General features: G+C 41.8%; 1 protein-coding gene across 3 annotated transcripts in view; it reads right to left on the bottom strand.

Moving 5' to 3' along the window:
* SLC26A7 (solute carrier family 26 member 7) overlaps positions 1-21646 on the bottom strand; it is a 29783-nt gene extending 8137 nt beyond the window's left edge. For 2 of the 3 annotated variants that reach the window (XM_069957370.1, XM_069957371.1), the window contains exons 1-14: positions 21356-21646; positions 18925-19035; positions 18400-18569; positions 15013-15177; positions 14169-14321; positions 12705-12787; positions 11624-11771; positions 10691-10804; positions 7114-7191; positions 6217-6312; positions 4968-5074; positions 3993-4059; positions 2130-2243; positions 1410-1461 (exon numbers count right to left, since the gene is read on the bottom strand). In XM_069957370.1, the coding sequence (XP_069813471.1) occupies positions 1410-1461; positions 2130-2243; positions 3993-4059; positions 4968-5074; positions 6217-6312; positions 7114-7191; positions 10691-10804; positions 11624-11771; positions 12705-12787; positions 14169-14321; positions 15013-15177; positions 18400-18569; positions 18925-19035; positions 21356-21557 (1660 nt within the window). In that variant the 5' untranslated portion in view covers positions 21558-21646. Of the gene's footprint in view, positions 1-1402; positions 1462-2129; positions 2244-3992; positions 4060-4967; positions 5075-6216; positions 6313-7113; positions 7192-10690; positions 10805-11623; positions 11772-12704; positions 12788-14168; positions 14322-15012; positions 15178-18399; positions 18570-18924; positions 19036-21355 lie in introns of all 3 variants that reach the window. The other variant, XM_069957372.1, reaches the window with a different exon arrangement.
* Positions 21647-23477: the final 1831 nt, after the last annotated feature.

The raw sequence follows: 23477 nt of genomic DNA, 5'->3' as shown, positions 1-23477 counted from the left end.
GCACATCACTGTAAAACCAAACAAGTGAGAGTTCACTTACAGCACGGAGCCGCTGCATTCAGCCGAGGCACCTGTCAATCCCACTCCAAGCATGAACCACTCCAAGCAGGAGATCTGAGTCCACAGCGAGGAGTCGGTGAGCAGTGGTGACCAGCCACGTTAATCTATGAGATTATTTTGCATCTATTTGCATCAATGTGGATACTCTGAAAGGCTAAAAGTTGCAACTACAGCCCAGAGCATAAAACAGACGGTATATCTCCATTTCATTGCTTATCAATCCTCATCCAGTATACACGACTGTTGATATTATCATGAACTCACGATGATACCATGTTTACAATCCTACTGTGTTACCTCTTTCTATCGATCTAACACACACACAGCATATTTTTATATGTTTTATATTTTTTATAATTTTTGCTCTGTTTTTCCTTCCTTTTTTTTTTTTCCCTCACACCCAGCACTGTGTGTTAGAGTACATATATCTAATAAGACGCACAAAGACTTATACGCTATACTGTATTTGCATTTTATTTGCACTATATCTGTTTTACCTATTTTACTCATTGTAGCTCTAATAAATATCTAATTTGAGGACCTTACCCCTCTCTCTTTTCACATTCAGCTTTTAGTCCTTATAGGGTATAGGACTCTCACAGGTTAACCTCATTAGATACAAATCAGTAGAACTAACACCTCTTCTCCTATTTTGTATAGGATTACTGACCTTTAGACAATAGTGGACAATGTAATCTCTATATATAAGTATTACCTTCCATAGTAATCCTGCCTGTAATGATAATGAGATGACAGCTAAGAAGTGATGTCTACAGAGTAGGAAGTGTCAGCCTATTGGAGGCTCAGTGGCCAGAGTAAAAATTATATGATTTCTATTATGATAATTCTTTTTAAAACAGAGAGAATATAGAAGATTAAAAATGTTTTTAAAAAAAATGGATTTAAAGGAGAAGTCTTAACAAATTAATAATTGCAGGGCCAGCAGGGGGTGTGGGGGAACATAATAAGCAACTCATAATTACCAGTCCCCATGCCCTTGCAACACTGCATCATGGAGTTCCTGGACCCCACCAGATGTTATCTTCTCTCCATTTCTTACTATGTCACAACCTGGTGGGAAGGGTAGCCTGCTCATCCAGTCAGTGACTGCAACCCCAGTGTCCTGCCTCATTCACTGACTGGCTGAGCGGGGCATCCATCAGCCGAGTCATGACATAGTCCAGAAGCTGGACATGCTGCAAAGGCACGTGGATCAGTAAGTATAGGTTGTGTTGCTCCCCCCCCCCCTCCCCGTCCATTCTGATTTTTTTTTTTTTTTTACTCCTCTAAACAACAGGTCAAGTTTGGATGACAAATTCCTTTTTCTAAAACTAATACATACACTGTACCTCCTTCGTAGACTCCTTTGGGCATTGTCTTGAGTAAAGCTTCAGTTTTATGCTGAAAAAGATAGATATGCCATTTATGTAACAAAAAAACTGTGAACTGGGATAACACTGTTGCCTTGCTTTTGTTCCTGGAAAAGTATAGCCTCTACATGCTACTGCGCCTTGATTTGGTGCTGTATGTCTGGGAATATAGAGTATAAAGCAATGGAAGAACTGGCAGCTGTCATAGGGTCTAGCACATAGGTGTCAAACTGTGGCCTCCAACTGGTTCACAAATACAATTCCCATCATGCCATAAGGTTGACACCCCTGGTCTAGCATCTAAAGAGGCTCACTTCCAGGTAGAGTATAGCTAGTGACCACTATCAATGATAGCTTACTGGAGGACAGAGTTGCTAGAGTATCCCATAGAAAGTAAATGGAGCCTAGCATGAGACTTACTACTCCATTCTCTTGGGGGACAAGGGTTATCAGTTTTCTGGATCATTGGGGTTTCCAGCAGCTGGACTCCTATTGATCAGCTAGTTATCACCTATCCTGTGGATAGGAAATATGGAGTGGTGACCAAGCTCGGGCACTGCTGCTCAGGGACAAGGGACCTCTCTTCTCATGATTGGTGGAGGACCCAACTGATCATCTAGCTGTTCCCTATTTTGTGGATAAGTGACAATTATTAATATTGGGATAACCCCTTTAACTATGTAATATCCATTTTCTCACCTTACAATCACCTCTTCTTGTTACAATTTTATTGTTCATCTCCAAGATGTGCATGCGGAATCTCTTGGCATTGAGGAAAAAAAGTGGTGCACCAATGGAGACAATTTTTAGTTCCTAGAATGATTGAATAAGTATAGGTTTGTCTGTGTGACAAAAGGTATAAATAAATGTCTGCGTCTGTTCAGACCTCAGTACGGTCAATAGAATGGCAGAGGGTATAGCAACATAGTAACATAGTCAGTAAGGTTGAAAAAAGACCAAAGTCCATCAAGTTCAACCTACTGAAACCCTACTGTGTTGATCCAGAAGAAGGCAAAATCCCTTATGAGGCAGATGCCATATCTTTATGAAGTGTCTCAAGATTTTTTGTTTTTAAATGACAGTTACACTTTTATATATGAGATATAATAAATAAATAAAAATATATAGACCTAAAGACTGATATGCCATCAATGTGTGAATAGCAGAAGTCCTACTAAACCTCCCAATGGGCTAGTCCCACAAAGCCCTAAAATGGCTGGAGTAGGGTTTATGCCAATATAACCCAAAATTTAAGTTTTGTTCTTGTTTGTTGGCAGAGCTTCATAAGGTTCTACAAGTGAGTATTCAAAGGTTAATATGGTCTGTTAATGAAATTAAATCATCTAGCTTTTCCTGATAATCAATTGCCAATCCCTGCCCACAGCAACCAATCACCGCTCATTTTACCAGAGCTGAAAGCTGAGCTGTAATTGGTTGCTGTAGGCAGTTTGCACCAGTCTAAATTTTACACCCTTTGATAAATCTGGGCCAAGGTTTCTTTAGGCCTTCAGCTTATCCAGAAGCCAAGAGACAGAACATCTTTTGCAGACAACATATTTTTCCTCAATTGATAAGATTTTAAATTTTATAATGATAATCTATAGTTTGTTTAATGGCAGAGGGTCAGAAAACCAGCTTAAAGTGACTCTGTACCCACAATCTGACACCCTCCCCCCCAAACCGCTTGTACCTTTGGATAGCTGCTTTTAATCCGAGATCTGTCCTGGGGTCCGTTCGGCAGGTGATGCAGTTATTGTCCTAAAAAACAACTTTTAAACTTGCGGCCCTGTGTCAAATTAGTGCGGCCTAGAGTACCCATGCCCTAGGATTGCAATTCCCCTCCGTCCCTCCTCCCCACCCTCTTCATCATTAGGAATGCCCCTAGAAAAATTTCTCCTATTTATCACCTGTGTGAACACTGCACACGTGTTGGATCGTTAAGGCACCTGTGCAGCGTTCAGACAGGTGAGGAATAGGAAAAATCCTGCCTGGGGGCTTTCCTAGTGATGGGGAGAGCGTGGAGGAGGGACAGAGGGGTGTCCCAATCCTAGGGCACACTCTAGGCCACACCAATTAGACACAGGGCCACAAGTTTAAAAGTAGTTTTTTAGGACAATAACTGCATCACCTGCCAAACAGACCTCAGGACAGATCTTGGGTTAAAAGCAGCTATCCGAAGGTACAAACGGTTTGGGGGGGTCAGATTGTGGATACAGAGGCGCTTTAAGAGTTGAATATGTTATTAGATCTCTCTTCTTCTATTCTATGTAGAAGAAGACAATTGTATTAAACTTTAATTTTTTTACAACCGTTTTTACTTCTAAATAAACTTTGAGAGTTGTTCTGAAGAATTCCTTATTGGTTCCAGTAATTTGGGCCCCAAGCGTCACATCAATGTAAGGCTCATGGTAATCACTGGGGTGTCACTCTGTATTGTTGCTTACCTCCATTCACCTACTTTCTTGTGCGAAAAGATTCACGATAACTAGTAATTCATTCTACAAATCTACGGACTAAGCTTTAAACCCACATAACCCCTTTACCAATTTAGAAAATCCTTACTGGATACTCATCTTCAGTCACTGCACTATATTCTTCAGGCATATATACTACACGCAGAACCTTTGCTCTGTTGAGTGAAAAAAATTAGATTAATTCATAGGCCAATCAGAACCAATATTTATAATTAGAGATGAGCGAATTGCCTTCTATTTAAATAAGCACTTCATTTCATCGGAAAGCGGCTTATCGGCCTGCTGCCTTTCAACTCTGTTCCACTCCCTGCTGCTCCTCCCCGTGTGTTGGCAAAAGCTGGATGCAGTCCTGGGAAACTGGGAGAAATTTGCCAGGACTGGATCCAGCTTTTCCCGATAGCCAGGAAGGAGCGGCAGGGAGCAGAACAGAGTTGAAAGGCAGCAGGCTAATAGGCCGCTTGCCGATCAAACAAAGTGCTTTGCTTCGTTTAGACAGGCGACTCACTTATCTCTATTTACAATAGTGGGCATGTTTTAAGAAGCCCACCTTAAGAAAGTGATGAGCAATGGGCAGGAATTAAGAAACAAGGGGCGAGTACATGCTCTTGCATAAGATAGAGGCGCAAGGCATGCTGGGAAATGCAGTTTCTCGGCCAGCGCCATCTTGAATCTAGGATACCACTATTTTTAATAATAGCACTGTATATACAAGTTCACAATCACAAGACTATCTAACTAAAACAAATAAAAGTTAAGTTTTAATACCTTTGGGTAAATTGAGGTATATTTCTTGCCCTAGGGCAACCAATTTTGCCATCTTGAATCTAGTGCAGCGTATCGAGAGGATTAGAATGGACGAATGAAGCCACCGACAAGGGCAAAGGAAGAGTCAGAAAACACGTGGAGGATTGGTGAGTATCACCATTAGGGTTTGAAGGGTCTTTTTTTTTAACAGGAGATGGGAGGTCATATATACAATCTTTCATGGCCAAGAAATAGTTTTTTTCTTTGTCGTATTCTGAGACACATGTATATGTATGAAATTTATACAGATGGTTCTTACCTGCTGAGTCTAAGTACTCCAACTGCTATGCTAAACACCACACCAAATAAGAGACCAATATTTGCAGCAAAGCAGATTGTAACTAGATAGGTGCAAATCCAGATCCCCTGCAAATAAAGAAAATCCAGGTTAAATCTTACAGACTGTTCTATTAGCATGGTGATGCAGGTGGTGCAGCACATTTTAGGTGGCCAGATGGCTTCAAAAAGACAGTAGAGTAATCTGACCAAGCCAGTTTTTGGTCTTTGTGCCTATACCTATGGACTCTACTACGTATTCCATTCATACTGTGGTCATAGCCACTTATATAATGACATATGTCATATATGAGGGGTTGTTCAGGATTAAAAAAAAAATGCTTTTTTTCTTTCATTACAAACATTGCTGTTCATGTTCACATCTGATACAGCCATTCAGTTCCACTAACTTGAATAGCAATAAGCTATACCAGACATAGCCAATGGAAATAATGGAGATGGGTCAAAAAATCAACTTTTTTTCTAATTGTGAAGATGCCTATTAAGTAATAAAATGTTTAATATATTGACACTATGTTGGAGGACATGTTGACTGAACAGCTTTGACCAGATTGTTGGCCCCATAATTTTGGCTCTGCATGAATATAGACTGTTAATAGCTATACACAGCACCCATGTGCCAAATGAAGGACAGGAGGGGCCCCTACATTTAACCATTTTCCATCACATTTTCTATAGTAGAGAGAAGGACACCATTGGAGAGTTCTCTCACATCAACTAAAGGAAGTAGGGATGAGGCCAACCTTCCTACTGCTCCCCTAACCAAACTAATAGGGGCATGCCTCAATAGTATGTGCCATTGATTTAAGAAATAAGTTAATGGAAACTAAATATTATTAACAAGGTGGAGAATTAAAGTCTTGTAGCGATGGAGGTCTACAGTTTCCCATATGGCCTTTACAAACAATGGGATCCCAGGGTGGTTTCCTTGAGTGCCATTGATAGCTTTAAAGCTCTGGTGCATGTATGGCAATCCTAATAGCTAGTCATAAACCAGGGAAGTGTCTGCCAATAATTATATAGTAACTAGAATGCAATACATATTTGACAAAATTTCAAAAGCCCTAATTGGGATATTTAGGCCCTGGCAACACCCCCCACAATGCCCACTTAGACTCACGATTTCCCAAACTTGGTTCCTAAGATTTCCCACCAATCTGAATGCAATATTTGTGTAAGAAATAAAGGACATCCATTCTTACAGTACTAACCCAATCAAACGTATCCACATTCCAATATTTCTTCAGATCTCTGAACTGTATCAGCATGCCTTTCAGTCCTACAATAATTATAGCAGCCAGAACAGACTGCAATACAAAGGTAGGTTAGTAGTTCGTAACTTAAGATGTACCATTCACTTACTTATTGTTACAGATTTTTTGGGGTCTGGGTAGTCAGAAATCCACCATACACGATAACGACTGGGGAAAGAAGCGTGCGGCTTATATCTTCTCTGCCCACTTTCTCTTGCACACTACTGGATGCTGTTGGATTACTCTATGGACAATGTTACATTGCCGCCTTTCTGGCATGCATCCACCATCTACCTTCAAAGGCAAGTTGAGCTTTTTATTGGTGCTGTTAGATTTGTGTTACATGGTATGTCTCCGCAACACATCAAAAGGGAATCTGTCAGATTTAATTCATATTCCAAACTGCTGATACGAATTCCATTCATATATCCATCTACAGTATGCTTCCAGGATGTAGATAAATGCTTTTATTCTCTGGAACAAAAAGTCAAAGAGGCCTCCCCTAGCTCCTGATGAAAGCTGAAATGCCTCCCTTTCCCCTCCTCCCTGCTTGATTGACACCTGAAAGCTATGTCCCTTACAGGGTCAGATATGAGGGGGGAGTAGGAGCTCAGGAAACTCCTCTTTGACTCTTTGTACTATAGAATTAAACCATCCTCTACATTCTGGAAGCACAGACAGATGTATGAAAGGTACCATGTGTCTCCTTGTCCTAACAGCTATCTAACAGTGTCAGCAGTTTGGAATGTGAATTGCAGATGATGAAAGATTGACAGATTAAATGATGACAAAGTGACAGTGCCCATTTAAATGCAGGGCCAGAGATTTATCTCCCTTTACCATTGTTTCACTTACCATAGGCAGCCAGTACAGGAGTGGTGTTACAACATAAATGACAAACAGGACCAAAAAGCAAGATATCAAAGCAGCCACCTAAAGGACAAAAAAAAATTACTGTATTATCCAATACAATACACATCATATAAGCTTAAAGTGAATCTAAACCTGCCGCCACCTACCCAAACTGCCAATACTGTTTTGTAGCCTTCACTACGCCATGTTTAGTTCCGGGGTCTGCCTTTCTCCTGGGGCCAGTATTATGCCTAAAAACAAGTATTATTCCAGCGGCGAGGAGGGGTGTCAATGAGGTGGGGCTCACAGCATTTATACCCTAGGCCTGCAGCACCTTTATTCTTTATTGACAGGCCCCTGGGCTGGATGGGGGTGGGGACAGAGGCGCTGCAGACCTAGGGCATGGATACTCTAGGCCCTGCCTCATTGAGACCCCTCCTCGTTGTGCCACCGGAATAAAACTTGTTTTTAGGCTTAATACCAGCCCCAGGATAGAGGCAGACCCCAGGACTGGACATGGCATGGTGAAGGACACAAAACCCTATTGTGTTTTGGGAGGATGGCATAGGGATGATTAATAGGCACCACCAGTGGCATATTATAATGTGAGTGGTTTGGGCGGCACCTAGTGGGGGAGGGGGGGGTCGGGACAGACCAAGGCCAACACCGTATCCTATGCCTCAGTGCCATCATCTTTCTGTCAACAGGACTGTACATGCAGATAGAGGCTTATTTGGACCCAGTGTTTGGAAGTACACAATAGAGCATCTCCTCAGCTGTAGATTTACGATGAGATTGTTGGTGCGCTAAAGACCTTGGTTTGTATATACAGATGAACGAATAGGGCACATGTGTAACACCTACTGATCTGTCAGAATGTAATATGTAGCTTCAGGCTGAATTTGACATTGTCTCTACTAGAAGATAAGAAAGAATGCAGGGAAACTGGTGGAGCAGAATGTCTTGTCTCTAATAAACCACTGTCACATGACTAGATGGCACATTCTGTACGTGGGGAATACTCAAGTTCAAGGACAAATGTGCTGATTAGGATCTATTTGCTTGCCGAATCCAGGGCAAGAGGACGATGAGCCTGGGTGGCACAAGTATCCCGGAGCTGTCATATGCCCCCATAGCCCATTCACCTAGGCAGCTTTGTGGCAGTGCAGTATTGTGCTGCTATCTTCATATTAAGACCAACTACAGCCTGTGGATTGAACTCCATTGGTGTGCCAAGCAAGGAGAAAAGATGTCTCTGTCGGGTATCCAATGCCTCCACATAATAGCAAGAGTGGGTATGTAGCAAACATGGCAAAAGTTAAGGGTCAAAACAATGCCAGCACATACCAGACAGTATACTGAAGTATGGAAAGAAGAGAGCTACAGAGAGAAAAGACTGTAGGTGCTCCCCACGAGTTTTTTTCTTTACTCAAACAGAACCAACTAAAGGAATGACTTAAGTGGTTGACATAAAGATAGTGCAAACATAAATTTATTGTGTGCAAAGGTCAAAATATGTAAGTAGTTTCCAATCATAAATTAAAGAGGTAATAGGTATGGCAGCGGGCTAAGGTACTGCCACGGAGGTTACCCTATTATGCCCTGCCTAACATACATTGGAGACTGCTGGTTTAAGCGCCCCCTTACCAGACGGGAAATAAACCCTATACTGGGATACCGTCACAAAATGTGGGGTCGAGATGAGGTAGGAGAATACATTAGCAGTTAAAGAAAAGATAAAAAAGTCCCATCAGACGTATGAGATATGGACTTAGAGATAATTAATCAGGACATTGACTAAATGAGAGCACCCTCCAAAAGAGTCTTTAGAATGTGTTCAGGATCCACTTCCAACTCCTTTCCCCCATGTGGTGTGCATAGGTTCATCAGGGAGTTATGTGGAGATACTGCTGTCCTCGGTTAGAGGTCTCGTTACAAAGTCCTGTATCCAGGTCGTGTATACAGATGATGATAGTCAGATGTATACAGATGATGATGGTCAGAAGACGTTTTGGAAACTAAAACTAATATTAGTTGTGGATGTCCTGCTGGTATGTAAAGGTGGCCCTTGAGAATGCAATTGGCAGTTATTTGATATGGGCACCTTGAATCGGTATGGCCCCTCATGTGGGACTGGTATCGAAGGCCCTGGTTAGGGCAAAAAGTCCATGTGGATAAGAAGCCACACACCCTGAAGAGATGAACCCTGAGTGGTTGTAGGTGTTGTAGTCTCTCAGTATTGGTGCTGGTCTTTGCTTTTCTAGTAGGCTCAAAGAAGCGGTTTACTATGAATGCTGACAGGTGCCGGGCTAGGGTAGGTGTCCTCACCTGGACATACAGAACACCAAGCATTGTGTGATGGATTGGAGCTGGACAAGGAGAGCTCTCCATAAGAGGGTGCTCTCATTCAGTCAATGTCCTGATTAATTATCTCTAAGTCCATATCTCATACACCTGATGGGACCCTTCTATCTTTTCTTTAACTGATAATCTATTCTCCTACCTCACCTCGACTTCACACATTGTGACGGTCTCCCAGTGTAGGGGCTATATCCCGTCTGGTAAGGGGACGCCTAACCCAGCAGCCTCCAATGTACATTAGGCAGGGCATAATAGGGTAACTTACCTGACAGTACCTGCTGCCATACCTGGTAACTGTTACCTCTTAAATTTATTACTTGCAAATTTTGACCTTTGGACACAATAAATTTATGTTTGCATCTTAGTAAGTCTTTCTTTTAGTTGTTTCAGACAGTACTGTATACTGAAATATAATGCTCTGGTGAGCACCCTTTGATAAATCTCCCCCAATGATTTTTAGAAGGTAGTGAGGAATGGATCAGGGTTTGCTCCTTCCACAGCTAAGGACTACAACCTCAGCCGCTATCACTAGATGCAGAACTATAGAACGCTTACAGACAAGAGGAGAGCTTACAGCAATGGACAAAGAACACAGCTGAGCTAATTTACAAACTTTTTTTCTTTAAAAATAAGATCTACCCCGAAAATAAGTCCTAGCTTCATTTGCAGGCTTTTTGGAGTAGACTTGAAATATAAGACCTACTTCCAAACTAAGCCCTAGTTATAGTCAGCTGACCAGATCCCTGACACTGGGTGCTGAGCATGAGCCAATCAGAGCCAGTAATGGTTACAACACAACATTGCGGCAGGGCATACAATAAGAAAACTAGTTAAGTTTCCTGGAAATACTGAAGTGCTTTTTTCCCTGCACTACTGCATCAAGGCTTCACTTCCTGGATAAAATGATGATGTCACGACCCGACTCCCAGAGCTGTGCGGGCTGTGGCTGCTGGAGAGTAGCCACAGCCCGGGGGGAGGGGCATACAATACTTAATAATGAAAAATTTTGCCGGACTTCTCCTTTAAGTCCGGCATTTTTTGCACCGGGCTTAAAAAAATGTCCTCGCAGGACTGACAGGTGACAGGCTCTGACAGGTGAAAAGTCTAATGGCAAGTGATGCATTCTCCCATCAGCTTATCCCCATGAAACTGATATATGTGAACCTAGCCTTAGCTGTACATTTTCTTTACTATAACAATAATAATGCAGGATACCGACCTGGGTTTTCGATCCAGTGTTGTATAATAGAAAAGTACGGACTGGGGCTCCTGAATTTGGAATGCAAAAGAAGAACGATGGAATTATGTTGCTGAGTCCATGGGCAAAGAGTTCCTGAAATAAATATCTGAGATAAGACACATTCATGTTACAACATACAGGTCCTCAAATGTTCTGTTTCCTATAAACATTAAAAGGAATCTGTCACTAGGGTAGTATTGTGACAGAAATGTTGAACAGATCGGTGTATTAGTTACATCATTCTGTTCAGACGTTCTCCAAATATGCAGGAGAATAGGATTCTTGCCGCACCCCTCCCCCTCCCTCCAGCTGCTGGTGGGCGGTGTTTTCTGGTGCTCATGAATATCCAGGATGACTGGGCTCTTGCACATAATGGAGAGGACTACTTATTGTCCATGTTATATCTCTGAATCAGCTGCACAGAACAATGTAAGTGATCTTTATTGTATGATTTGCTAAATCCCAAATTGTAGTAAGGCTCTGTTCACACCACATTCATGGCCTCCCAGAGTATAAATTAAAAGGAGACTTTCAAGGGACACTATATAGTGACCTCTATCACCTATATATTAATATAATATTATATACTGGCCACATTGAGGCCAAAAGGTCATTCTTTTGGACTCCGCTGGGCTAATGGAGCACTATGGATCTGTATAGAATGTATGTTACACTCAAAAGTATGGTCGTATTTAGCTTTTATTTTACTGTGTGTGAACATAGCCATTGACTGAACAGAGGGATGGCCTGGATTATGGATAGAGCTCAGCTCATTCTGTTCCACGGTTTCTTAAACTTCCATACAAGTGAATAGGAGTTACAGAAACAGAATATGTGCCTATGGGAGTTACGGAAACAGCAGAGCGCGGTGAGCTCCGCCACTTCTTTCATAGTGGGATAAGTGAGACTTACCTGGTTTTCACTAACAGGGTACTTGAACCTCTTAGATGAGTTGTAAGCAAGAAATATAGATACAGCATATCCAACCAAGGCCACCCCGAATGCTTCCACAACAACATCCTGGAGGATGTCCATTGGTGGTGCCTGTGGGAGGGGTATTCTAAAAAAGAAAGACAAAAATAGCCTTTGCTAAGAAGTTCGTCTTAAAAAAATCCTACCTTTTGCCGTCCCTATAGCTAAGACCATTCAGAGGAAGCCATGGGCGTAATACAAGTGGTTACTTGTAGCCCATTGTGGAGATGTATCTCCCTAAAGGACATTATACCAGGTTGTAGTTGGACATGAAGGTCATATGATGTGTCATGAGAAACAATGGAAAACAATATAATTTAGAGGTTCCCCCTATGAGCCAGAGTGGAAAGTAGCTATGAAAAATAGTAGCTCCCACATGGGTAGACTCGGCCAACCATGTATTACATGACCGTCCATCCATCTGAATGATCACCATGTAATAATATACATTCCCTATGTACCCAGACAGCTAATATTTCAGAGGGTCTCAGGAGCCACATTAGCTCTCTAGTTAAAGGGGCTGTCTATAATTAGGCAGTACCTGGTAATGTGCAGTATGATAGATAAGTGGGGGTGCACTGGAAGGAAGATTAGAGAACTATTTTCCAGTTTAATTAGGCTGGGTTCACACTATGTATATTTGAGGCTGTATTTGTGAGGCTGTATAGCAACCAAAACCAGGAGTGGATTGAAAACACAGAAAGGCTCTGTTCACATAATGTTGTAATTGAGTGGATGGCCATCATTTAATGGCAAATATTTGCTGTTATTTTAAAACAACGGCTGTGGTATTGAAATAATGGCCGTTATTTACTGTTATATGGCGGCCATCCACTCAATTTCAACATTGTGTGAACAGATCCTTTCTGTGTTTTCAATCCACTCCTGGTTTTGGTTGCTATGAGGACCTGACATGAGGACCAAATACAGCCTCAAATATACATAGTGTGAACCCAGCCTAAAGAAGTGGAGAGTTGATTTCTCAAAATAAATTGATATAGATATAAAGAAAACAAATTACCCTTTAGGCACATGTCCAACCACGTCAAGGTCATGAGTTTTAGGCATATCAGCAAAGTAACAAATAAGAGATGATGAGATTATCTGTGGGAGAGACAGACTTTATAATAGTAAGTGTGGGTGGGATTCAGCCGGCTCTCCCCATTTCTACCATACTGGTTGTTAAAATCACAGTCAATTTGCAAAACCAGAAAAAACTTTGCCATAATCCTGCCCCATCGCAGCTGTTATGGAGGGGGCATTGTCTGATGTTACTTACTGCTACCCACGATGCTTTGCCACCCATTTAGTGAGAGGAGGAGACAGAATAGAGTACATCACTAGACTGTCTTGTCCTTCTTAAAGTGTACTTGTCGTTATAAAAAACTTTTGACATGTCATAGAGACGTCAAAAGCTTCGATAGGTCTGGGTCTGAGTGCTCAGTCCCGTACCAATCGGGAGATAGAGCAGGGAGAGGACCGCTCTTAGTTAAAAAGAGTCGGGCTCCATAGAAGGCCATTATAAGTCTGAGGGGCCTATTCAACGGAGCGATAATCAGCCCGATTCGGCCGATTATCGCTCTGTGGAATAGAGACAACGATCAGCCGATGATCATGTCATCGGCTGATCGTTTATTTAGGTGCAGACCTAAAATCATCGGGCACCCACCGACGCGGAATATCGGTGCGCGGCAAGCGGTCTGTCAGCTCAGACAGGCCGCTCCGAAGCTGCTGCGATCTGTCAGCAGATCGGCGCTCGTTTACATTATTGATCGGGCCCCCATCGGCCCGTGGAATAGGACCCTGACTCTTTTTTTTAAATTCAGAGTGGAGAGTGGACCCGCTGCTGCACGTCTTCTCCATACTATATCTCCCGATGGGTCTGGGTCTGAGCACTCAGACCCGGACCGATCAAAACTTTTGACATGTCTCTATGACATGTCAAAAGTTTTTTTTATAATGACAGGTACACTTTAAACTTCCCCCAGTGGTTCCACCACTTGGAGTCACTGTTACCAGATAAGGAGGATCAGTAGCTTAAAATATGAATGCCACCCCTGCTATTGGACATCTTTTTTTGTAAAAAGGCTGCCATACACTTAATACTACTGTCAGCCGGGGCAGATTCAGCCATCAGTCTCTAGTGTGTATTGGCCCCCACCATAACAACCACCGCCAGATGAAGTTCCATCACGTCCGAAGTCTTTGTTCAGAAAGAGATAAGCCACAGCCAGAGTGCTCTCATAGACAACACATGAGAGCTTGCCCGTGCCAAAGGTTCGAAATGTTCAAAATAATTGATGGCCGGCAGTTATAGAAGGTGTATGGCCAGCTTAAGACAGATAGCAACCAATCACATTCCATGAGAAAGTTATTTGTTGCTATTTATCTGTCCATTTTTTGTTGGCCAATATGTATAATTAGTTAATTACATATTAATATGTTATATAGCATATGTTAAACGCCACCCCCCCTTAGGACTCACCAGTGCCAGGTCAATGGGTATAACAAATCTGATTTTACTTTTGTACTTTTCATTAAGCTCCTTTGTTAGAATTAGCACCACGAGGGAGAGAATGGAGAAGATCAAAGCTCCTATATGAACCATTCTGATGTTTTTAAAAATATAGCTATAGATCTGCAAAAAAATATAAAAAAGGATCCTAAATATTACAGGAGAAATAAAGAAAATCAAATAATATATGCACATTGGGCAGAGTAAGAACCCTAGCTTTGTGTAGGAGGAAAGGTGTATTGGCTTCTGGAGGACATACAAGTGGCTTGCACTATGGGGCATCAATTCCAGAATGGCTGATCTTTTCTATAGAAGAAAAATATAACCAACCAGCTGGCCAGGCAAAAAAGAAAGTAACTCACCTACCCAGTCATCCAATGCTGCCATGCCATCACTCAATGGGTCTCCTATAACCTCTACTTCCTGGGCCCCTTCTTGACACAAGCAAATGCCTGCTCAGCCAATCACTGGTGGAGGTGGGTCACTGTTGCAGACAATGATTGGCTGAGTGGGCATTACCTGTGTGTCAAGACAAGGACCATGAAGTAGAGATCAGCAAGGAATCAGGAAATGTCAGAATAGCAGCAGCAGAGGATCAGGCAGGTGAGTAAACCTTATTTTGTAACCCAGCCTGTTCCCTTTTAAAAATATTTGAATCATTGTTTTTTTTTTTTAATTTGGTAATTAACACATCATAACTACAACAGCTAAGAGCTGCATCTGTGTACAGATAGTGTATATGGGACCTCCACTATGCTGGGGGAAGCATGGTGATGCCACTAGAAAATGCACTACAATACTGCATGATACTTACGTAAAACATTCCCAATGGTCCTGATATATATGGCATCTTTATTCCTAGTAGGAACTTTACTTGTGATGTCACCACATGAGTGGCTGCGCCCGTTGTCATCGCACTAACTACAGGCTCTGATAATAGGATGGTCGCACTGCCCAAATTTAACAAGAACATGGACATCTGTGATGGAGACAGCAACATCAGCATTTCAAAACAATTCTCTTTTGCAGTCTTTGTTGAAGGGATATCTTAGTACAGTGTTGTCCTAGGTGGACGGTGAAAGTATTAAAGAGGTTCTTTAGATAAAATTAACCTTTCCCCTATCCACAGGATAGGGGGATAGTGAAAGATTCCTTCTTATCAATACAGCCACTGCTATGTCACATGACCCGCCACTCTATCATTCCTATAGAGCTGCCGAAAAGAGCTAAACACAGCACTTTTTGGCTTACTCAGCTCTCTCTGGCACCTCCATAGGAATGAATAGAGCCGCAAGTCATGTGCCGTACCTGCGGCTGTATTTATAAGAAAGAAAGAGGTCAGACCCCGCCGCAATCTCTTACTTTTCCCCTATACTGTAGATAGGGAAAAAGTTAATTTTTCCCAGACAACCTCTTTAAGGGAGTTGTCTGGGTTCACAAAATTTTTGATATTTTAGGCCAATACAATTAAAAAATAATTCATACTCATCTACCCCATTCCCTTGCCGCTCCTGTGCCAGAAACTTCCGATCTCTGCTTGCTCTGTTTCTGAGATAAGACATCTTAATAGGACCTGCCTTCTCAACCAATCACTGATTGAGATGTTCTATTTAACCTATGTGGCCAGTGACTGACTGAGCAAGCAGGTCCTTCAGATATGTTTTGGAAGTAGGGACAAGTGTTGAAGAGCGGGGGACTGGAAGGTGCTGAAATAGGAGCTGTGGGGGACTGGAGTGGGTGAGCACCACTTAAATTTTTATATTTAAAATTTATATTCAATACAAAAAATATGAAAACAATTGTAAAACTAGACGATTCACCTTTCTAGTGATGAAATCAGTCAGGGGCCTCTGATACATCCCCATAATAATCATCTCTCATTTCTAACAACATGTGACGGACATTCTCTCTCCTTCACTCAACACGATGTATCCCCTCCCCCCTTTTTGTTTATTATTTTTCTGTCCTACTTCCAAGAACTGTAGTTCATACAACTTTTCTATTGTTGTCACTGATGACAGAGATAGAATTTCTGATACTTTCAAAACACCTCTATTCTCCTGCCAGCACTATAAACACTACATAACCTTACAGAGGTGATAAAAGTGTTATACACAACTGTTAATAATATCTTTATGTTTTCATCTTTTCACTACTTCGATTTCATCTTTTCCATTTATATTTTTTGATGTTACTACAAAGTTAAATGAAGGAATATGTCACTCAAAAATATGACCTTCCTCCTAATCACTCTCTAAATACATTCTCTTCCACTTTAGAAAATCTATTATTTGTGGTGTGATGATACCTAGTTATAGTTTTAAGGCTATGTTCCCACTATAGGACCACAGCGGGGAACACAATTCTAAAGTGGTTATCCAGGATTACTTCTTTTTACAAATTAGCTTCATTGTCTTCAATGGAATAGGAGTGGCGGCAGTAGACCACTGCTATCTGCTATGGGCTGCCCGGACAACCTAGAAATCACCCAGGCAGTCCCCAATGCAGCTCCCTGCGGCCCCCCCTGTACTCACCTGCTCACTGCCGACATGTGTAAGAGCACTGGCAGCGAGTGGGGAACGAGGGGCAAGCGAGCACTGACATTGCTCCTTTGCTCCTCTCCGTCGCCCCGTGTAATAGGGGCTTAACATCCTCCATAATCCTCTCACTCCCATCTCTGAGACTAAGGGCCCTATTACACAGAGCGATAATCAGCTGAATCAGGCTGATCCGGCAGATTATCCCTCCGTGTGATAAAGATAACGATCAGCCGATGAAACGATCATTGGCTGATCGTTTCTTTAGGATCAGACCTAAAATCATCAGGTGCCAATCACACATCGCTACATGTAATAGCGATTCACGGCCAACGGCGGATGATTATAGTGTAAAATAATAAATATTAACTCACCTTACCGCGTTCCCGGGCATCCTCGGAGGCCTTCTGCGCTGTGTTCAGCTCTGCCTTTGCTCCAGTTTTTGCAGTGACAGGCTGCTCAGCCAATCTCCGTCCGAGACCGGCCACTCAGCTAGTCACTGACAGCGGCCCGTCTCAGGCAATAATTGTCTCACTGCAAAGACCGGAGCAAAGGCAGAGCTGAACACAGCGCAGAAGGCCTCCGTGGACGCCCGGGAACGTGGTAAGGTGAGTTAATATTTATTATTTTACACTAAATGCAAAGGCTGCACGGGCATCACTAACAATGTCCATGCAGGCCTTGCTGCCCAAAAATCGGCCTGTTTAATAGCTCGGGAAAAGAGCACCGATCCACAGTTTTAGGCTGGGTTCACACTATATATATATATATATATATATATATATATATACATAGATAGATATTGTAGTCAGTATTGTGGTCCTCATATTGCAACCAAAACCAGGAGTGGATTAAATACACAGAAAGGCTCTGGTCACACAATGTTGAAATTGAGTGGATGGCCGTCATTTAATGGCAAATATTTACTGTTATTTTAAAACAACGGCTGTTATATTGAAATAATTATTTACTGTTATATGGCGGCCATTCACTCAATTTCAACATTGTGTGAACAGATCCTTTCTGTGTTTTTAATCCACTCCTTGGTTGCAATATGAGGACCACAATACTGACTGAAATATACGTAGTGTGAACCCAGCCTCAAAGTGTACCTGTCGTTATAATTTTCTAAATCTAAATCAACAGTAGACGTGAAATAAAGCAAGTTTGCAATATACATTCATTTTTTTTTGTTATCCTGCTGTAAAACAAAGCTGAACTTACCAGAAATCCAGGTCCAGTCTCCTGAAGGCAGATTTTTCTGCCTTGTGCTGGTTGAAAAAAAACAGACTAAACACAGAAATTCCTGTGAATTCCCGTACAGAGAGTCACGGATCCATCAGTCACATGACTGCCTTCTCTCTGTGAGCGCTCATATGGCCTGGGATATACAGGACTTCCTGTTTTCTGACTGTTTCCTGTTCTTTAAGAAAAAAAAGTGTCAGAAAACAGGAAGTGCCGTTTTCTTCATGAGAACTAAAAAATATAATGAATGTAAATTGCTAACTTGCTTTATATCACATCTACTGTTGATTTAGATTTTTAAAGTTATAATGACAGTGCACTTTAAACATGTCCTAAAAATATATTTTCGACAGTAGCACAAAATGGATGGCCAATGACTGCAAATGATATGTGAACAAATATGAGATGAAATATGTTACTTGGATGACCCCTCCAAGAAACGTCACAGCGGCAGCGACTCCTATTCTTTTCATCTCAAAGTCAGATAAGACCAGGTCCCCCAGCGAGTTATTGGTGACATTGCTGCTGTTCAGTGGAACAAGCCGCTCCACGGCTGCACATGATATCAGAGATGTGATAGCGAAGGTCCCTGCAAAATAAACAGCAGACTGTGCAGACAGAGAGACATAATGTGCTTTGTTGTTCTGAGAATGGCCATAAGGCGCCATTAATAACATTACTATGCATGGTGGACTATTAGAGGCAACTTCTACTCTACACAGCAACGGCAAGCTCAATATCTGCTTGTAAACAACATAACAATGTTGTTTTTATGTTATTTTTCAATGTCCCTTCAGCTGTAGGCTACTTACTCCCCCTTCCTTTCCAAGACGGCTTTTGTAAACAAACCCCTGGCAAGCTTTATCTGCAACTTTGTAATGCCAGAGGATTTATCACAGTGAGTTCATCAGCAACTTGACCTCCCAACATTTTTTTCTTCTCACCTGTTATAACATGACGACTCATCCCAAATATGGCGTATATCAGCGGGGCAAAGAATGAACCATACAACCCAAATACTGGATGAACAGATGACATGACTGCAAAGGCTAGACCTGAAAATAACAACAAGATGCATAATAAGTACTACAGAGAAATAACTCAATTTTTTGAGGCAAAAACTAAAATATTGTCAAAAAGGCTTAATTTTACACATCTTGGTATCATCTTTGGGCTCTTAAAGGGATATAATCATATGTTGCTGCCCAGGGTGAGACTAACAATTCCTTCCATTCTTGTTATTATCTATTCAGTCTCCTTCCCCTAGTTCTGAGCTGCAGCGTTCTGCTGAAGACACAAAAATCTGTGTGTGAGCTTTTCTCTCTGTACCCCCCCCCCCACACACACACACACATATATACACCTTCAGTCATGGCTGATGTAAACAAGTCCCTATATGCAACTTTGAAGCAACTCTGTAGTAACAGGATAATTAATCACAGTAAGTTCATCAGCAACTTGACCTCAGATTAACCCTCCCAGCATTACAAAGAAGCTACAAAGTTGCACATACGGCCTGCCAGGGACTTGTTTACATCAGCCCTCTCCAAAGGGAGGGGGGGGGGAGGGTTGACGGAGAGAAAAGCTCACACACAGATTTTTGTGTCTTCAGCAGAAAGCAGCAGCTCAGAACTGTGAGGAAACTGAATAGATAATAACAAGTATGGAAGGAATTGTTAGTCTCACCATGGGCAGCAATATATGGAAAGTTATGTTTGAGCAGAATACCCCCTTAACAACAAAAAATACATCCCAATTGAAAAATGGTTATCACTTTTTTGCCCAAAAAGGGGCTAAAAATATAGCTACAAAATCTGACGTAAAACTTTTAAAAAAAATCTGACGTAAAACTTTAAAAAAAAAAAAAAAGGTCAAAATGTTTGAAAAAAATTTGAAAGTGTTAAACTTCTGCTGACTTTTTTTCTTTTAAATACAAGGTCTTGGGGGGGGGGGGGGGGTCTGGCTAAAAGTGGAAGTTATTTATTCTCTCTCTTTTTTTCCGCCAAAGCCAGTAGTGGATTCCAAATGAATGAGAGATATAAAGGATAGACTTCTACTTTTCTTTCCTGCTGGATCCTAAACCTGGGTTGTATTCACATGTGCTTTTTCAGTGCAGCAGTTTGATGCGTTTTTTTATGCCAAAAAATCAAAAGTGGATGGAAAAGTTGGTGGAAGTATATAGGGAAGATTCCACTTCTACTTTTTTATAATCAACTGCTTGTTTTGGCTACAAACATGATAAAACTATATAAAAAAGGGCAAACATTCTGCTTTCTATCACATTCCTTGTAAAACAACAATGGAGCGCTGTGCCCGGTGGCACAATGCCAGGTATGATATAACAGCCTTAATACCGGTGACAAAATGGAAAAGCAAACAGTCTCAGGAGGCCGAGGGATAAGATATTGAGAGAATCCTCCATGTTACTTACTGAGTCTGTCTTTTGGGATAATAAGATACACAAACTACTCTTATCCACTTATATGACACATGGTGTATAGTCCCATAAGGGTCCATTTACACAGAAACATTATCTGCCAAAGATTTGAAGCCAAAGCCAGCAATTGATTTGAAAAGAGGAGAAATCTCAGGCTTTCCTTTATGACCTCATCTCTGTTTATAGTCTGCTTGTGGCTTTGGCTTCAAATCTTTGGCAGAAAATCTATCAGATAATCTTTCTGTGTAAATGGACCCATATGCTACGTTTACACGGAGCGATTTTCGGGCGAATTTTCGCGATAAAGTTCGAATTCGAACGATAATCGTACGTGTAAACGCGGCGAACGATCAATAAAATCGTTCATTTAGATTTTTTAAACAGTCGTTCACTGAATTTACCTATGTGTGAGATAAGCTTAAGCGATCGCAAAACGATCGCAAAACAAATTTTCGTTACGATATATCTTTCCATCTAAACGCTGATCGTTATAAAAAAAAAAATCGTTACTTCGAAATCGTTAATCGTACAATCGGGCGAATTAGTGCTCCGTGTAAACGTAGCAATATGCTACGTTTACACGGAGCGATAATTCGCCCGATCGTACGATTAATGATTTTTTTTTTTATAACGAACAGCGTTTAGATGGAACGATATATCGTACAGAAAATTCGTTTTGCGAGCGTTTTGCGATCGCTTAAGCCTATCTCGCACATAGGTAAAATCAGTGAACGACTGTTTACACGGAACGATCTGCGAATTTTTTGCCAACGATCAACGACGATTTGAGAACTTGTTGAAAGATCAAAATGAACGATTTCTCGCTCGTCATTTGATCGTTCGATCTCTCGTATTCGCACGATAATCGTTCCGTGTAAACGCAGCATAAGTCAGATCACTACGACAGGTGATGTATGATAGGTGAATGAGCGTATTACCTTGTGCTACCTGCTGCACTGACAGCATCATCCCCGAGATAAGGTCTGGAAAGAAGTATTCCCGTAGTTTATACTTTGGAGCCCACTCCAGCATAGGGATCCTTCGTAGCCACCATCGTGTCACATCTGACGCCCTGATAGAAGACAGTCGCTTCCACAGCAAGTGCAGGTAACTCTTCCTGCATGGTCCTTGGCTTGTCATCTCTTCCCTTGTGAATGCAGCTGCCCTGTGTCATACAGCCCCCATATCCTCCTGCACTCTCAGCACCTGGCAGCCGGAACGGCTCAAGTACTTGCTGACGGTTCCTGATTTGCATTGCTGCCCGCCCATGTACAAGTGTCAGCTTCCTCACTGGCAGGTGGTGTAATACCTGTACTGGAGCTCTGGCAGTGGACTGACTGTATGCACCCTGTAAATCCTGCAGATGTTATAATATGGTTTACTAGTAATGTGTTTAGAGAGGACATTTTCAGATAAAGTATCTAATGGTGTTGACTCTCAGCATGTAGATATACCCTATTATTCACATATCTTAAGCATTCAACATCAATAATGCATGGGGCTGGCCATATACATTAGATACATGTCACCAAATCCACTTATTTCATCTAACGTGTTTAAGGATGATGGGTAGGGAAGGATCAGGCACGTTGAGCAGGTATTACACTCAAACATAAGTTTTCGTATGTTGCTGCCCATGGTGAAACTAATAATTCCTTCCATTCTTGTTGTTATCTATTCAGTCTCCTTCCCCCAGTTCTGAGCTGCTGCTTTCTGTTGAAGACACAAAAATCTGTGCGTGAGCTTTTCTCTCTGTCTCCCCCTCTTCCTTTCCGAGACGGCTGATGTAAACAAGTCCTTATCTGCAACTTCGTAGCAACTTTGTAGTGCTTAATACTTAACTGTTAGGATTAATAACAGTGCGTTTATCAGCAACTTTACAAACCTTCCAGCCTTACAAAGAAGCAAATATAGACAGTCAGGGACTTGTTTACATCAGCCGTCTCAGACGGAAGGGGGGGGAGGGAGACAGAGAAAAAGGCAGCTGAGAACTGGGGGAAGGAGACTAAATAGATAATAACAAGTATGGAAGGAATTGTTAGGGTAGTATTAGACAGGCCGATGAAGGCCCCATAATAACTGTAAACGAGCGCCGATCTGCTAGATCGGTGCTTGTTTACTGGGCCTATTACACGGCCCAATTATCGATCATAGGCTAATCGTTGTATTTATTACACGGAACGATAATCGGTCCGATTTGGCCGATCATCGTTCCGTGTAGTAGTACCCTTAGTCTCACCATGGGCAGCAACATATCAAAAGTTATGTTTGAACGGAATATCCTTTTATTCTTAAGACACAGTCGGTCACAGGTGAATCCCTGACCAACGACTGTCAGACATGTGATCTCTTTCTGTCAAAGAAGAGGTTCTTTAGCAGCTGTACTGCATATACAATACTAGGCATCAGCTGCTGCAGAAAAGAACAACTGCAGACATTTTATTATAAAAAAGACAATTTTAAGGGGTTGTCCAGGGAAAACAAAAATTTGGTCTATTGCTGAGGGTGGTGTAAAAATAACATTTTATACTCACCTCCTTGGGTCACCTACAGCTACCAGTTGCCTACTGGTCTCCACGTCTGGGTTTCAGTGATGTCCCAACCCCACAGGAATCACTGACTGAGACAGGACATCCACTGCAACAAGTGATGTCTGGGTGGGCAGGTCCTGTGAGGTCAGGATATCAAAGGAGCCCAGAAGAGGCAGAGACCACCAGAGGACTGGGAGCATTGTGGGGGGAATGGAGGGGATGAGTACAACATGTTTTTGTTGTTTTGTTTTTTTACACTGCTTCCAGGCACAGAGAAATTTTCCCTGGACAATCTCTTTAATGTTAATTAATAAATGTTGGAAAGGATAGCTGCCTTTCTAAAATATAAGTATAAAATTACCAAAGTAACTATAAATTACATTAGAGTTCCATGACCTGTATAACTGTACCAAGGCTGTGGCCTGATGCCTCTATATGGTTACCAAACTCCTCAATGACTTCTAATATTCTTACAATATACAGAGGGGGGCACAGGAACCCATATATATTATAATATAGACACAGTACT

The sequence above is a fragment of the Dendropsophus ebraccatus genome, chromosome 2 (genome assembly GCF_027789765.1).
Source record: "Dendropsophus ebraccatus isolate aDenEbr1 chromosome 2, aDenEbr1.pat, whole genome shotgun sequence".
Classification (NCBI taxonomy): Eukaryota; Metazoa; Chordata; class Amphibia; order Anura; family Hylidae; genus Dendropsophus; species Dendropsophus ebraccatus.
The sequence above is the reverse complement of the archived record's forward strand: the minus strand, read 5'-3'. Positions and strand labels throughout refer to the sequence as shown.